The 17,329-nt window shown below is 42.5% G+C and overlaps 1 protein-coding gene across 4 annotated transcripts in view; it reads left to right on the top strand.

Annotated features, from left to right (window-relative positions):
- Positions 1-17,329, top strand: part of ranbp2 (RAN binding protein 2) — an 83,910-nt gene that overhangs the window by 25,946 nt on the left and 40,635 nt on the right. For all 4 annotated transcript variants that reach the window (XM_041199492.1, XM_041199491.1, XM_041199490.1 and 1 more), the window contains exons 14-17: positions 9,093-9,230; positions 9,310-9,459; positions 16,436-16,645; positions 17,206-17,289. In XM_041199492.1, coding sequence (XP_041055426.1) covers positions 9,093-9,230; positions 9,310-9,459; positions 16,436-16,645; positions 17,206-17,289 — 582 coding nt within the window. The remainder of the gene's footprint in view (positions 1-9,092; positions 9,231-9,309; positions 9,460-16,435; positions 16,646-17,205; positions 17,290-17,329) is intronic.

Raw genomic sequence — 17,329 nt, 5'->3', positions numbered from 1 at the left:
ATTTCAGAAATTATTCAGCAGATGGAGAAGCTTTTAGAACTTTTAGACTAACAAAGGAGTCGGAAGTTATCGGAGTATGCAAAACGGAAGATTGAGGTTAAAATCAGATCAGCCATAATCTTATTGAATGACAGAGCAGGTTTGAGGGGTCAAATGGCCTACGCCTACTCCTACACTTAGTTCTTGTGTTCATAGATGCTTTTTGACTTGAGTATTTCCCCATTTTCTTTTCATCTTATGACTGGGCATTTTGCAGCCTTCTGGACTCAACATTGAGTTAAAGAATTTTGGAACCTCTTCCTCCATTTTTTTTCGCTCATTTGGTCATTTTTCCTGTTTCTTTCTTAATCCCTTTGCTTTTGGATGGCTGCTGCCCTGTCATTCACAACTTGTATAAACACATCTTTTATTTCTTTGCTTATCTCATTACCACTCCCTTTGTGTCATGAAACTTTCTGTCATTTAACCTGTCCTTCCCACCCTCCCCCTTTCGCTTGGTCAAATCCTATTACATTTCCAACTTTTTTCAGTTCTGGTGACAGGTCACAAAACTGAAACATTAACCCAGTTTCTTTCTTCACTGATGCTGCCTGACCTGCTAAGCATTTTCAGCATTTTCTGTTTTTATTTGAGACAAGAGGTTGTGGTGTGATATGGGAATTGTGGGGGGGGAAATAAGAAAGGATGTGACTCAGTGCATAGAAATACTGTTTTCGGCGATTCAAGAATCTGGTACTAGGGAATACGGTTTTTAGGACAGAGCAGGTGAAACAATTGCGTTGAGATTGGAATGCACTGCCAGAGTTGGTGAATGAAGTACAAAGCATGTCAACATTCAGGAATAGGTTGGGTATTGAAAGGAAAAAAATTAGAAAAATGCCAGCTGGGCAAACTCATGGGATTATGGCTAAGGAGATGAACACCAACACAGACCTGTTGGGTCTAATGGCCTGTTTCCATATAATTTGAGTAATCCTATATAACTGAGGCAGCACTTCATCAAGACTTCATAATACTGAGATGCTGTTTTTTTAAATATTCTGGATATTCAGACTTTCAATTTGCTTACATGGTGAAGGAAATTGGAGCATAAAACTTTTCCATTCTTGATTTTAAGTGTGAATTTTACCTCAAAGTCAAGTTCTTTAAGAATAAGCATTTCCATTTGCCTGATCTGGCTCTTAGTATAAATGTTGCCTGTGATGTTAAAGTCACCTATAGCAGATGGATACATCTCTTTATATTTGAAAGCCAGCAGCTTGGCAGTCAGAGCAACTAATTGGAGCTTCTTGTGAGAAATTAGGTGGCTTTGCAGAAACCAACCCATTTATCCATGGTCATGTAGAGAGTTTCTTGCAGTGGTTGGAATTTTGAATGAATTTGAATTAGTCAGCTGGGATTACACACATGGTGAAGCACGCTGTGCATAAATGCAGGTTTAATTACCACATTGTTCCCTATGTTTGTGCAAAACCACTGCTACTGTTCTTCCTGTGATTTGGCTGGTTCAGTAATGATGTCCCATCTGGTGCTGATTCTTTATAAACTGAATTCCATTTTAAAATTTATACACACAGCTCAAACTGCTTCACCTTAAAATACTTGTTTATGGTCTTGTGTAAAAATAAAATGCTGGAAAAGTTCAGGTCAGGCATCACCTGTGGAAAGAGGAAAGTCTGTTATTGTATCAGATTACAAGTATAGAAAAAGGGATAAGTCAAGGCAGGAGTGCTCAAAGCCATGGTTTGCTCCTCGTGCTCCATGTGGGAAGTCGGGAACATTTTCAGTGCCTGGGACCAGCGTTTGTGCAGGAAGTTTGTTCAGCTGCAGCTCCTGGAAGCTAGAGTTTCAGAGCTGGAACAGCGGCTGAGAACACTGTGGAGCATCCACAAGCCTCAGCGTCGTGGATAGCACGTTTAGAGAGTTGGCCACACCAAAGATGAAGGGACTTGAAGAAAGGGAATGGGTGACCACCAGGCAGTCCAAGAGAAACGGGCAGATAGTTCAGGAGTCTCCTGGAGTCCCGCTCGCAAATCAGTATTCCATTTTGGAGGCTGATGAGGGCGCTGGTTCTTCCAGGGAGTGTGCACAGAGCCAAGCTTCTGGCACCACAAGCAGCCTGTCTCAGGAGGGGAGGAAGAGCAATAATAATAGGGGATTCTGTAGTCAGGGGAACAGATAGGCGCTACTGTGGCTGTCAACGGGCCTCCCTGGTGCCAGGGTCTGGGATGTCACTGGCTACAGGGCATCCTGAAGGGGGAGGGTGATAAGGCAGAGGTCATGGTACATGTTGGTACCAATGACTTAGGTAAAAAGAGGGATGAGGTCTTGCATCAAGAATTCAGGGAGTTAGGAAGTAGTATAAAAAGCAAGACCTCTCAGGTTGTAATCTCTGGATTACTCCCAGTGCCTCGCGCTAGCAAGCTCAAATAGGAGAATAGCACAGGTGAATATGTGGCTTAAGAGTTGGTGCAGGAGGGAGGGTTTAGATTCCTGGATCACTGGGACCGTTTCTGGGGAAAGTGGGACCTGTACAAGCAGGATTGTCTACATCTGAACCAGAGCAGGACTAGCATCCTTGCGGGCGTGTTTGCTAGTGTTGTTGGGAGGAGTTTAAATAGGCAGGGGGAGAGGACACAGAATGTTAGCAGATTAGGGATGCATCATAATACAGTAAAACAATCAAGTCAGAGAGAGTACAGCTGCATTAAGCTTCAAGGGAGTAAGGCAAGGCTGGATGGCCTCTACTTTAATGCCAAGAGCATTACAGGTAAAACGGATGAGTTAAGGGTGAGGATTGACATGTGGAATTGTGATGTGGTTGAGGGAAAGGCAGGATTGGCTGCTCAACATTCTGGGATATAGAATCTTCAGGCAAGACAGATGAGGGGGTAAAAGAGGAGGAGGCATTGTATTATTAGTTAGGGAGTCAGTTACTGCAGTAAGAGATGATATCCTGGAGGGGGCATCAAATGAAGCTTTGTGGGTAGAGCTTAGGAATAAAAAAGGGGCAGCCACATTGTTAGGTGTTTATTATAGACTCCCAGATAACAGGAAATTGAAGAGCAAATATGTGCACAATTTGTGGAGGTGTGTAAAAATAATAACAATAGGGTAATTATATTAGGTGATTTCAACTTTCCCAACATTAATTGGGATAGACATAGTGTTAAGGGCTTGGATGGAGTGGATTTCTTGAAATGAGCACAGGAGAACTTTTTAGGTCAATATGTAGAGGGTCCAGCAAGGGACAGCGCAGTGCTGGACCTAATTCTGGGGAATGAAGCCGGACAGGTGGCTGAGGTAATGGTGAGTGATCATTTTAGCGATAGCAACCCACGACATGGTACAGTTTAAGTTTGTTATGGACAAAGAAATCAACAAGTTGCAAAAAAATGTTTTGGATTGGGGGAGAGTGGATTTTATTAAAATAAGGCAGGATCTGGCCAAAATAGACTGGGAACAGTTACTTCTGGGGAAATCGACAGAGGAACAGTGGGGGGGTGTTCAACAAGGAAATGGGGTGGGTACAGGCTCCACATGTTCCCTCTAGGGTAACAGGAAGGAGTAACAAGCCCAGAGAACCATGGATGCCCAGAGGTATTCAGGTTACGATGAGAAGGAAAAGAGAGGCTTTTAGCGGGTACAAGGGAAACAAATCAGCAGCAGAGGCATTAGTGGAGTACAGAAAGTGTAGAGTGGAGCTTAAGAAAGCAATTAGGAGAGCAAAGAGGGGATATGAGAAAGCTCTGGCTGGTAAAAGTAGGGAAAATCCCAAGATATTCTATAAATATATCAGTGGGAAGAGGATAACCAGGGAAAGAGTAGGGCCCATAAGGGACCAAGGGGGCAATCTATGGGTGGAGCCAGAGGACATGGCTAGAGTGTTGAATGAATACTTCACATCTATCTTCACCCAAGAGAATGAGGGTGAAGGTATCGACCTTGGGGAGAGAGACTGCGAGGTTTTTAAGCAAATTGATAGAGGGAGTGACAAGGTATTGGAGGTGTTGGCAGGCTTCAAAGTGGACAAATCTCCAGGTCCGGATGATTTGTGTCCCAGACTGCTGAGGGAGGCAAGGGAGGAGATCACAGGGGTTCTGATCCAAATTTTTAATTCCCCTCTGGCCACAGGGAGGTACCAGAGGACTGGAGAACAGCTAATGTGATTCTGCTATTTAAGAAGAGTTGTAGACATAAGCCAGGGAAATACAGACCAGTGAGTCTCATGTCAGTGGTAGGGAAACTATTGGAGAAAGTTCTGAGGGAGAGTATCTATCTCCACTTGGAGAAGCAAGATTTGATCAGGGATAGTCAGCATGGCTTTGTCAGAGGGAGGTCATGCCTAACCAATTTGATTGAATTTTTTGAGGAAGTGACCAGGTGTGTAGATGAGGGTAGTGCAGTTGATGTAGTTTATATGGATTTCAGCAAAGCCTTTGACAAGGTCCCACATGGGAGACTTATGAAGAAGGCAAATGCACATGGGATACAGGGTAATTTGATAAAGTGGATTCAAAATTGACTTAGTTGTAGGAGGCAGCGGGTGATGACAGAAGGATGCTTTAGTGACTGGAAGCCAGTGTCCAGTGGCGTACCACAGGGATCTGTACTGGGTCTCCTATTACTTGTCATTTATATAAACAACATAAATGACTATGTGGGGGGTAGGATTAGTAAGTTTGCGGATGACACAAAGATTGGCTGGGTGGTTAACGGTGAGGTTGAGTGTCTTGGGCTACAGGAAGATATAGATGGGATGGTCAAATGGGCAGATAAGTGGCAGATGGAATTTAACCCTGAAAAGTGTGAGGTGATACACTTTGGAAGGAGTAATTTGACAAGGAAGTATTCAATGAATGGCATGACACTAGGAAGTTCTGAGGATCTCTGAAGGCAGAGGACCATGTTAGTGGGGTGGTGAAAAAGCATATGGGACGCTTGCCTTTATCAATCGAGGCATAGATTACAAAAATAGGGAGGTCATGTTGGAGTTGTATAGAACCTTGATGAGGCCACAGCTGGAGCGCTGTGTGCAGTTCTAGTCGCCACATTATAGGATGGATGTGATTGCACTGGAGGGGATGCAGAGGAGATTCACCAGGATGTTGCCTGGGATGAAATATTTAAGTTATGAAGAGACGTTGGATAGACTTGGGTTGTTTTCGTTGGAGCAGAGAAGATTGAGGGATGACCTGATCGAGGTGTAGAAGATTGAGTGGCATGGACAGGGTGGATAGGGAGCAGCTGTTCCCCTTAGCTGAAGGGTCAGTCACAAGGGGGTATAAGTTCAAGGTGAGGGGCAGGAGGTTTAGGGGGGATGTGAGGAAAAACTTTTTTACCCAGAGGGTGGTGTTGGTCTGCAATGCACTGCCTGGGAGCGTGGTGGAGGCAGGTTGCCTCTCATCCTTTAAAAAGTACCTGGGTGAGCACTTGGAACGTCATAACATTCAAGGCTATGGGCCAAGTGCTGGAAAATGGGATTAGGTAGGTAGGTCAGGTGTTTCTCACATGTCGGTGCAGACTCGATGGGCCTCTTCTGCACTGTGATTCTATGAACTCTGAACTTATATCAGCAGAGAAAAAGTATTGGTGAAACATAGGGACCAAAATCCAACAAATCCCGAGGACCTAATGGCTTACACCCTAGGGCTGTAAAAGAGGAAACTGCAGAGATGGTGGATGTGGTGTCTGTTTTCCAAAATTCCCTAGGTTCTGGAAAGATCCCAGCAGATTGGAGTTAGCAAATGTAACAGCAATATTCAAGAAAGGAGGGGGAGAGAAAATAGTGCACTACAGGTCAGTTAACCTGACATAAGTAATTGGGAAAGTGCTGAATCTATTGTTAAGGAAGTCTTAACAATGTTCCTAAAAAAGCATCATATGATTTGAACAAGTCAGCATGGTTTTATGAAAGGGAAATTTTGTTTGACAACTTTCTTCGATTTTTTTTTTTGAGAATGTAACTAGCAGGGTAGATAAAAGGGAATCAATAGATGTATTATGCTTGGATTTCCGAAAGGCATTTGCCACACAACAGGTTAATACACAAGAGTTGGGGTGGGGAGGGGGTTGGGGTGATATGTTAGCATGGATAGAGGAAGCAGAGAGTAGGGATAAATGGCACATTTTCAAGTTGGCAGGCTGTGACTAGTGGCGTGCTGCAAAGATAAGTGCTGGTCCCTGAGCTATTTATAATCTATATTAATGACTTAGATGAAGAGGCAGAATAATTTATCTAAGTTTGCTGATGATACGAGCTAAATGGAAATGCAAACTGAGGAAGACACAAAGAGGCTGTAAAGAGATGTAGACAGGTTAAGTGAGTGGGCGACAAGGTGGCAGATGGAATATAATGTGGGGAACTGAGGTTACTGACTTTGGCCGTAAGAATAGAAAAACAGAATATTTTTTAAAAGATGTGAAACTTGTAAATGTTGATATTCAGACTTGGGAGTATTCTTATAAGGAACAAAAAAGTAAGCAATTATGAAAGCAAATAGCATGTTGGCTTTTATTGCATGGGGAGTACTGTGTGGTTTTGTTCCCCACATTTAAGAAAATGCATACTTGCATTGGAGGTAGTACAGTGAAAGTTCACTAAGTTGGTCCCTGGGTTTAGGGGGTTGCCCTATGATGAGAGAATCGGGTCTGTTTTCTCGAGTTTAGATGAATGAGAGGCAATCTCATTGAAATATACCTGTTCTGAGGGGGCTTGATAGGTTTGATACTGAGAGAATGTTTCTACTGATGACAGAATTTAAAATGTGGGGTCACAATCTCAAGATAAGGGGCCAATCATTTAAGACTAAGAGGAGGATAAATACTCCATCATTGAATACTCGTTGAATACATTTAAGGATGCGATAGACAGATTTTTGGTGTCTCAGAGAATCGAAGGGTATGAGGAACGGGCAGGGAAGTGGAGTTGAAGCCCAGGATCAGCCATCATATTGAATCGTGGAGCAAACTTGGCAGGTCCTCTTGTATTCCTGGGATTTGAATACAACAATAAAGAAGTCTTACTACAGTTGTTACGGGGCTTTAGTGAAATCACGCTTCGAATACATGTGCAGCTCTGATCTCTTTATTTAAAGAAGGATATACCTGCATTGGAGGCAGTGCAGTGAAGGTTCAATAGATTGGTCCCTGGAATGAGAACGTTGTTCTGTGATGAGAGGCTGAGTAAGTTGGCCCTATATTCTCTGAAGTTTACAAGAATGCAAGATAATCTTATTGAACTATTCAAGATTATGATGAGACTTGACAAGGTTGGAAGCTGAGACATTGTTTCCCCTAACTGTGGAATCCAGGACAAGGGGGATACAGCTTCAGGATAAGGGACCAATCATTTGGGACTGAGATGGGAAATTTCTTCACTCAAAGGGTTGTGAAACTTTGGAATTCTGTACCCCAGAGGATTGTGGATGCTCCATTTTAGTATGCATTTAGACTGGGGTAGACAGATTTTTGGTGCCTTGGAGAACCAAGAGGTATGGAGAGCAGGCGGAAGTTGAATCCCATGATCAGCCATGAATGGCAGAGCAGGCTCGACTGGCTGTAGTCTTCTGCTCCTATTTCTTATATTATGGTCCAGTTGACATGCATTTCTTGGAACAATGTAGGAGGCCAAAGCCATCCCATGTCTGGTGGAGTGTAATGGAGAGGTAAAATGCCAAGCAACCAGCAGCTCAGGCCACACTTGAAGCCAGAAAGAGGACTTTTGGGTAATCACTGAACCCACATTTGATCTCTCTGACATGGAGGATCTGATGTTGTGAGCAGTGAGTGAAATGTGAAAGGTTGGAAGAAATAACAAGTAAATCAGTCTCAATGGAGTGTTACAAGCCCCGTGGAGACTGCTAACTTTTTAAAAAAAATATATATTTGAATTTCCAGTGACTGACTGAGAGGATCACATGACAAGATTTCAAGTGCTAAAACTTTGACAGGAACAAACTAAAAGCAAGATTGACTACTACGTAGGCAAGTAAACTTTAGACTATAGAAATGATCCCCTAAAGTGACTTTTAACATGACTGAAAATCCTACGCCATGGTTATACTTTATGCTGTCCCTTAAACTGACACTTCATTCTCGCAGAAGCTGATTCCTGATGCCTATTTCCTTTTTCTGTTCCCATCTGGGTAACTCCTAATCCCTGAGTTGACTTGCATTGCGAGGATAACATTGGGTTTTCCGTCTCTCTAGCCCAGGTTGAGTGAATTGCCCAGCTTCCTTTAAATCCTCATGAACCCGATCTCTTCAATCTGAGCAGAAGCTCCCTTCTACGTTCTGCATGGTGAACAATAGGCTCAGCATTTTCTCTGCTTCTCGCTGTTCTGTGTGAGCAGAGGAAGGTGTGGGTTTTGTATTAATCTTGTTTGTCTAAAGTCAGTGCAAGTCAAATGCACTGTAAACTGTGGACCGATGAAGAAACAACTAGGATGTGACTTAAATACCTACTCCTGTTAGTGGCACTGGTGCTTTAAAAGTACAATAGCAATGATAGTCAGACCTATCCCAAATCAGAGGCCATCTTAAAGGCAATACAGCGTCTATAAATGAGATCTCTAAAGCAACACAATCGATTTAAAATTGCCCATTCTTAGCAAAGCTATGACCCAAATGATAGCTATGACTTTCCAATTCTGTTTCTATAATATGGGATTCTTGAATTTTACTGTGCCTTGAGATCACATTAGGTGGCTCCATTTTACCTTGAAAACTTAGAACCGTGACTGTGGAGCATGACCAGGTACTGTATTTAAGTATCAATGCTCCATTCTCTTTTTAAAAAAAGATGGCTGCTTGTTTGGTTCAAGAGTAGGGAATTGTCACGGATGAGATTTAATCTGTTCTTCAGTTCAACATGTCACAGTTTTAAAAGTTTTTGGAGAAAAGTATGGTTGGGCTGTGAGTTCATACAAAAGGTGAAAAGTTTAAGCTGAAATTTCTGCAGTCCTTTAATTGGAGGCATTGGCACAGGAAGTTGTGATGTATATTGCTTTTGTTTAAAAATTCAATATAGTATTAGACTCTGAAGCACCTGTGTTATCACTGTATAAATGAAGACTGTTCATTTATCTTAGGTCACTGAAGTTAAAGATTATGAAAAGGAAATGGAAATTGCTTTTGCTACACTTGATGTAGTTGATGGAAAAATTGATGAGGCAATTGCTGCTTTTGAATCCATCAATAATATTGTTGCACATTGGAATCTTGCTTTGGTAAGTGCCGGCAGTATTATTATATTCATAGACATGTCTGCAAGTGCTGATGTAACTTGCATTTTACTGGTTTTATTAGATATTTCATCGGAGGTCTGAGGAATATGAAAATGGCGATGAGATGGCTTCTGATGAGCAAGAGGAATGTAAAAATTGTCTACTCAGCAGCAAAGAATACCTCAAAAAGGTCTTGAATGAAGCTGAATCTAACATTGTGGCAATTGACAGCGTAAGTGCCTGTGAATTAATAGATAGTAAAGGGAAAAATCCCATTGTAAATTAATTTTAAAGTTATTTGAAAAAATATACTATGTAGAAACTAATTCACTATTAGGCTGACAGAAATTGCTGAACCTTTTGGGTAAAATGATGGCTAATTAGAATTCAATTCTTAACTTTATTAGTAATTGTCATGTTTCATGCAGGCTTAATATTAATTTTCAATTCTATGGATCATAAAAGCTCAAAAGGTTTATCCAGTGAAAAGCTGAGCAGTACACACTAGGAAAGTTCTAGGCTTTGCCCCTCTGATCTTTGATTTTGAAGATCTCCACCTTGGCACTAGAGAGGGTGTCCAAATTTGACCTCATGTCCATGGTTTGAGGAAAATCAGTCACAGTTCCTGTTTCCCATGTTTAGTGTCTATTGCAAATAGATATGGGATGAAAGCAAGATATGGCAAGACTGAATGGTTTACTGAATACCTCCAGACAATATCCTCCAGGTTGTACATAGGAGCAGGAGTAGTCCATTTAACACCTTGAGTCTGTTCCATCATTCAGAGTGATAGTGGCTGACCTGCAACATAACCTATTTACCTGCCTTTGTCCCACATCCCTTAACACCTTTGGTCGACAAAAATCTATCACTCTCTGTTTTAAAATTAACAATTGATTTAGCATCAGTCGCCATACACTAGAGAGTATTCCAAACTTCTGCCATCCTTTGTGTAGAGAAGTGTTTACTGATTTTACACCTGAAAGATGTCTCCAGTTTTTTTAGACTTTACCTGCCTGGTCCTAGACTCTCCAAACAGTGGAAATAGTTTCTACCTATTCTATCTGTTCCCCTTTAATATCTTGAAAACTTCATCAACTTACCTCTTAAACCTCTTAATTCCAGGAAGTACATCCCTAGCTTTTGTAATCATCTTGTATTTTAAAGCTTGAAATCCAGGTATCATTCTGATAAACCTACATTGCATTCCCTCCAAGGCCAGTATATCCTCCCCACATTATGGTGCCCAGAACTGTTCACAGTACTCCAAGTGGGGGCAAACCATGGACCTGTATAGCTGAAGCATGACTTCGACCCACTGTATTCCAGCCTTTTAGATACAGCTACAAGGATCACTTTAGCATTTTTGATTATTGTCTGTCTGTTCATGAGATTGTAAACTATGTACCTGAACCCAACATTCCTTCTAAGCTGCACAATCACACAGCAACCCAAAAGCTTTTGTGCAGGCTGCACACGATTTAGTTTCTTAACCTACCGTGTGTGCACGGCCACACACACAATTTACAGGGGCCGTATGCTCAAACACACAATCCCAAAAGAAAGAGAGAAAGAGAGGGTGTGTTACCTGGAACCCCTCAAGGCTCAGGGCAATTGCTGCTTTTCACCATTCGGGAAGTACTCCGTTACAATTTTTTTTTCGGTTCTTTCAATTTCCCCTAGACTCGGGTGGTATCGGAGGACTGGAGAATTGCAAACATTATGCCCTTGTTCAAAAAGATTGTAAGGATAAGCCCAGCAATCACAGACCAGTCAGTTTAACTAACTTCAGTGGTGGACAAGATTCTAGAAACAATTATTCAGGATAGAATTAGTAATCACATGGAAAACTATAGGTTGATAAGGAAGAGCCAGCATGGATTTCTTAAGAGGAAACCGTGTTTAACTAACTTGCTGGAGTTTTTTGAAGAGGTAGCAGGAAAGGTTGATGAGGGTAATGCTGTTGACTGGTGTACATGGACTTTGAAAAGGCACTTGGCACAATGCCGCATAACTGACTTGTGAGAAATGTTATTGCTCATGGAATAAAAGGGACAGTAGCAAGGTGGATACAAAGTTGACTGAAAAATAAGAAGCAGAAAGTAATGGTCAATAGATATTTTTTGGTTTGGTGGAAGATTTGAAGTGGAGTTCCCCAGGGGTCAGTATTGGGACCCTTGCCTTTCCTGATATATTTTAATGATCTGGATCTTGGTGTGCAGGGGACACTTTCAAAGTTTGCGGATGATACAAAGCTTGGGACTGTTGTGAACTGTGAGGGCAGTGTGGAACTTCAAAAGGATGAAGTTCAATGCGGCGAAGTGTGAGATGATGCATTTTTGTAGGAAGAACATAGACAATATAAAATAAAGGGTGAAACTTTGAAGGTAGTGCAGGAGCAGAAAGACCTGGGTGTATATATGCATAGGTCATTGAAGGTGGCAGGACAAGTGGAGTGAGCAGCTAATGGGGCATATAGTATCCTGGGCTTTATTAATAGGGGCATAAAGTACAATAGGGGAGGTGATGGCACAGTGGTATTGTCGCTGTACTAGTAATCCAGCGACCCAGGGTAATGCTCTAGGGACCCGGTTCAAATTAAAATCTGGAATTAAAGGTCTAATGATGACATTGTTGTAAAAACACATCTGGTTCATTAATGTCCTTTAGGGAAGGAAATCTGTCATCCTTACCTGTGGTTGACTCTTAAATGCTTCTGAAATATATCAAACCGCTACAAAGACTCAAAAAAGGAATGAAACAGGATGGCATCGACCTAGGCACTGGAAACTACAACAGCAATCGCAGCCCTGTCTTTCCTGCAAAGTCCTCCTTACTTCTGGGGGCTAATTTTGGAGAGCTGTCTCAGACTAGTCAAGCAACTAGTCATCCTCATGGAATCATACCTTGTGGATTATGTCCCAGATCTCATCACCATCCCTGCGTATGACCTGTCCCTCTGGCCGGACACACCCAGCAGAGGTGGTGGCTCAGTGGTATACAATCGAGAGGGAGTTGCCCTGGGAACCCTCAACATCAACTCTGGACCCCATGAAGTCTCATGGCATCAGGTCAAACATGGTCAAGGAAACCTCCTGCTGATTTCCACATACTGTGCACCCTCAGCTGATAAAGCCTTGCTCCTCCATCACTTGAATGAAGCACTGAGGGTGGCACGGGTGCAGAATATACTCTGGGTGGGGGACTTCAATGGCCAAGTCCTAAGGAACATAGCTGCTCGACTGGGTCTGCGGCAGGTGGTGAGGGAACCAACGAGGGAAAAACATACTTGATCTCATCCTCACCAACCTGCCTGACGCAGATGCATCTGTCCATGGCAGTATCAGTGGGAGTGACCACCGCACAGTCATCATGGAGACAAAGTCCTGCCTTCACATGGAATCCTCTATCGTGCTAAATGGGATAGATTTCAAACACATCTAGCAACTCAAGACTGGGAATTCATGAGACGCTGTGGGCCATCAGCAGCAGTAGAATTGTACTCAAACACAGTCTGTAACCTCGTGGCCTGGCATATTCTCCACTCTAGCAACACCATCAAGCCAGGGGATCAACCCTGGTTCAATGAAGATTGCAGGAGGGCATGCCAGGAGCAGCACCAGGCATACCTAAAAATGAGGTGTCAACCTGGTGAAGCTATAATACAGGACTACTTCCGTGCTAAACAGCATAATCAGCAAGTGATAGGCAGAGCTAAGCAATCCCATAACCAACGGATCAGAACTAAGCTCTGCAGTCCTGCCACATCCACTTGTGAATGATGGTGGACAATTAAACAGCTCACTGGAGGAGGAGGCTCGACAAATATCCCCATCCTCAATGATGGAGGAGCCCAGCCCAGCACAGCAGAGTAAAAGATAAGATTGAAGCATTTGCTACAATATTCAGCCAGAAGTGCTGAGTGTATGATCCATTTTGGCCTCTTCCGGAGGCCCCCAGCATCACAGATGCCAGTCTTCAACCAATTCGATTCACTCCACGTGATGTCAAGAAAAGACTGAAGACACTGGATATTGCAAAGGCTATGGGCCCTGACAATATTCTGGCAATAGTACTGAAGACTTGTGCTCCAGAACTTGCTGCACTCTTAGCCAAGCTGTTCCAGTACAGCTACAACACTGACATCTACCCGGCTATGTGAAAAATTGCCCAGGTATGTCCTATACACAAAGGCAGGACAAATCCAACCCAGCCAATTACCGTCCCTTCAGCCTACTCTTGATAATCAGTAAAGTAATGGAACGGGTCATCAACAGTGCTACAATGAGACACTTGCTTAGCAATGACCTGCTCACTGATGCCCAGTTTGGGTTCCGCCAGAGCCACTTAGATCCTGACCTCATTATATCCTTAGTTCAAACATGGACAAAAGAACTGAACTCCCCAGGTGAGGTGAGAGTGACTGCCCTTGACATCAAGGCAGCATTTGACTGAGTGTGGCAACAAGGAGCCCTAGCAAAACTGCAGTCAGTGGGAATCAGGGAAAACTCTTTGCTGGTTGGAGGCATACCGAACACAAAGGAAGATGGTTGTGGTTGTTGGAGGTCAGTCATCTCAGCTCCAGGACACCACTGCAGGAGCTCCTCAGGATAGTGTCCTAGGCCTACCCATCTTCATCTGCTTCATCAATGACCTTCCTTCCATCGTAAGGTCAGAAGTGGGGATGTTTGCTCATGATTGCACACTATTCACCATTCGCGATGACTCAAATACTGAAGCAGTCCATGACCAAATGCAGCAAGACCTGGACAATATCCAGGCTTGGGCTGACAAGTGACAAGTAACATTCGTGCCACACAAGTGTCAGGCAATGACCATCTCCAAAAAGAGAAAATCCAACCATCGCCCTTTGATGTTCAGTGGCATTACCATCACTGAATCCCCCACTGTGAACATCCCAGGGGTTACCATTGACAAGAAACTGAACTGGACTAGCCATATAAATATAGTGGCTACAAGAGCAGGTCAGAGGCTAGGAATCGTGTGACCAGTAACTCACCACCTGACTCCCCAAAGCCTGTCCACCATCTACAAGGCACAAGTCAGGAGTGTGATAGAAAATTCCCCACTTGCCTGGATGAGTGCAGCTCCCACAACACTCAAGAAGCTGGATAATGTCCAGGACAAAGCAGCCTGTTTGATTGGCACCACATCCACAAACATTCACTCCTGCCACCACCGAGGCACAGTAGCAGCAGTGTGTGCCATCTACAAGATGCACTGCAGGAATTCACCAAGGCTCCTTAAACAGCATCTTCCAAACCCATGACCACTACCATCTAGAAGGACAAGGACAGCAGACACATGGGAACACCACCTCCCGGAGGTTCCCCTCCAAGTAACTCACCATCCTGACTTGGAAATATATCGGCATTCCTTCACTGTCGCTGGATCAAAATCCTGGAACTCCCTCCCTAACAGCACTGTGGGTGTACCTCTACCATGTGAACTGCTACAAGAAGGCAGCTCGCCACCACCTTCTCAAGGGCAACTAAGGATGGGCAATTAATGTTGGCCCAGCCAGCAAAGCCTACATCCTGTGAATGAATAAAAAAAAATAGTATGCTGAATTTATATGAGACACTTGTAAGACCTCAGATGGAATATTGTGTGCAGTTCTGGGCACCATATTATAAGAAGGATGTGAATACATAGGAGAGAATGTAGAAGAGGTTTACAAGAGTGGTTCCAGGGATGAAAAACTTCAGCTATGAGGATAGATTGGAGAGGTTGGGACTGTTCTCCTTGGAGAGAAGGCGGCTGAGAGGAGATTTGACAGTGATGTTCAAAATCATGAGGGGACTGGACAGAGTAGATAGGGAGAAGCTGTTCCCACTCGTAAAAGGATCAAGAATGAGGGCACAGATTTAAAGTGATTTGCAAAAGAAGTAAGTGTGACATGAGGAAAAAAAAACTTTCACACAACGAGTGATTCGAATCTAGAATGCACTTCCTGCAAGTGTGATGGAGGCAGGTTCAATCGAGGCATTCAAGAGGACGTTAGATGATTATTTGAATAGAAACAATGTGCATGAATATGGGGAAAAGGCAGGGCAATGGCACTAGGTCATAATGCTCATTTGGAGAGCCAGTGCAGACATGTAGGGCCGAATGGCCGCCTCCTGTGCAGTTCAGATTCTGTGAAAGTGGGAGACCTTACATTTGCCACGGATTTACCCTTTCACTTAATCTATGAATATTTTTAAGTTTATGCTTCTGTCTACACTAACGATGTTGTCTATCTTGGTATCATCAGCAAATGTGGATCTGGCTTTCTATCCCATCATCTAACTGAAAAGATATGAATCCATGAATAAATACTGTGAACAGTTGAGGCTGCGACACAGATCCATGCACCACACCACTAGTCACAATGTCAATTAATACCTGCCAATTGCCCCTACTCTGTTTTGCTCAACCAATTTCCTAACTAGTCAACCTAGTCATTTTCATGAACTTCAGCTTTAGCTAGCAGTCTCTTGGGATCTCATCAAATGCCTTCTGGAATGTGCATGGCTGGTAGTTATTTGGCTGACACTTATGTTTACCTTTGGTAAATGAAGAGAAGTAAACTGTTCTGATGAGTCATACAGACGCGAAAGGTTAACTCTGCCTTCGTCTCCACAGATGCTGTCAGACCTGCTAAGTTTTTCCAGCAATTTTTGTTTCAGATTTCCAGCATCCACAGTATTTCGTTTTTATTACAGAATGAAACTGTTATTTATGCTTGATGTGCAATAATACTTGAGACATTAAACTGAGACCAGAACTTCCTGTTCAGCTGGACACTGGCAGAAAGAGTGAAGACTGTCTCCTAATTCCTACCAATTCCACTAAAATAGATTAATTGGCCATTATACCAGCTGCTGTTCATGGGATCACATTCAAGTTTCTTGTGGCATCAGCCTGCAAAAAGCATTGATTTGGCTTTCCTTGGTGCACTTTACTCAATTATTCAGAGGCGAAGGCTAGACAATATTTTTCCCTTCTGAAACCTTGGGTTGGGGAATAACGCTTGTGTTTTTGCTAGTGAATATTTGAAGAAATTAATCATTTTAGAATATGAATTATTTCATGCTTTTCCTTCGTTTTGAGCCAGGATGCAGCTTTTATGGTTTTGCCTCTTCTCTCCTTGCCAAACTCTTCCCCATTGTTCCAACTCATTTTATGATGTGGCTTTTCACTAGTTGCCTGTATCATTAGATACAGTGAAAGAAATGATGGAGTTGGTAAATCAACATCTTCAAGAATATAATGGAGATGTGCTTGACCATGGAGAAGAAATAAATGAATGTTCCCAGACAGCTGAAAATGGCATTTCTATGGAGTCATTACAGGTCAAACAGTCTACCCCGTCTCCAACAAAACTTACTCCATCACCAACCAAGAGTTACAAGGTAAATTTAGTCTTTTCAAGTTGACTTGAGTTCTACAAATGACAGCAAGGCGTAGGCTTTCATACTTTTAGTAGAGGGATAACTTTGTCTTGATGCTCCCCACCTGTTGTTTTTTTCCTTTCATACCATGTACTCTGCATTGTTCTTCTAAATCAGTGATACTTCAGTTTTCATCTTTATATCTGACTGCGTAACTACAAATAAATATTTCAACATGATCAATGAATATTGTCTCAACTTTGTTAAAGCATTAAGACCAACTGAAAGCTGTATTTCTTAATTATTGATGTTTTGTTTTAAAATTTCTAAGAAGCTAAATGATTACACAGATGCTAACATTATGGATCCTTGCAGTTTCAGTGAATTGAAAATAAATAAGGACTGGATATTTTTTTCAGTTACTTAGGAAGAAGAAGAAAATATTACTTTGAATATAATTTTAACCTTTGAATGCCATAATATAGGTTCTAAGTGTCTAAGCTGTTCTATTCTGAATTTTTTCCTTGTGAGAAATAGATTTTATAAATTGATTTAGAAATTACTTCGTGATCTTTCTTCAGTGGTCTCCAAAAACTCCTCCTCGTTGGGCTGAGGATCAGAAACATTTATTACAGATGCTTTGCCAACAAGTAGAACAACTGAAGGTATGATGTAATCTTTGGAAATTTAGAAATTTTATGTGTA

The sequence above is a fragment of the Carcharodon carcharias genome, chromosome 11, assembly GCF_017639515.1.
Source record: "Carcharodon carcharias isolate sCarCar2 chromosome 11, sCarCar2.pri, whole genome shotgun sequence".
NCBI lineage: Eukaryota > Metazoa > Chordata > Chondrichthyes > Lamniformes > Lamnidae > Carcharodon > Carcharodon carcharias.
This window is presented reverse-complemented; position numbering and strand designations above follow the sequence as displayed.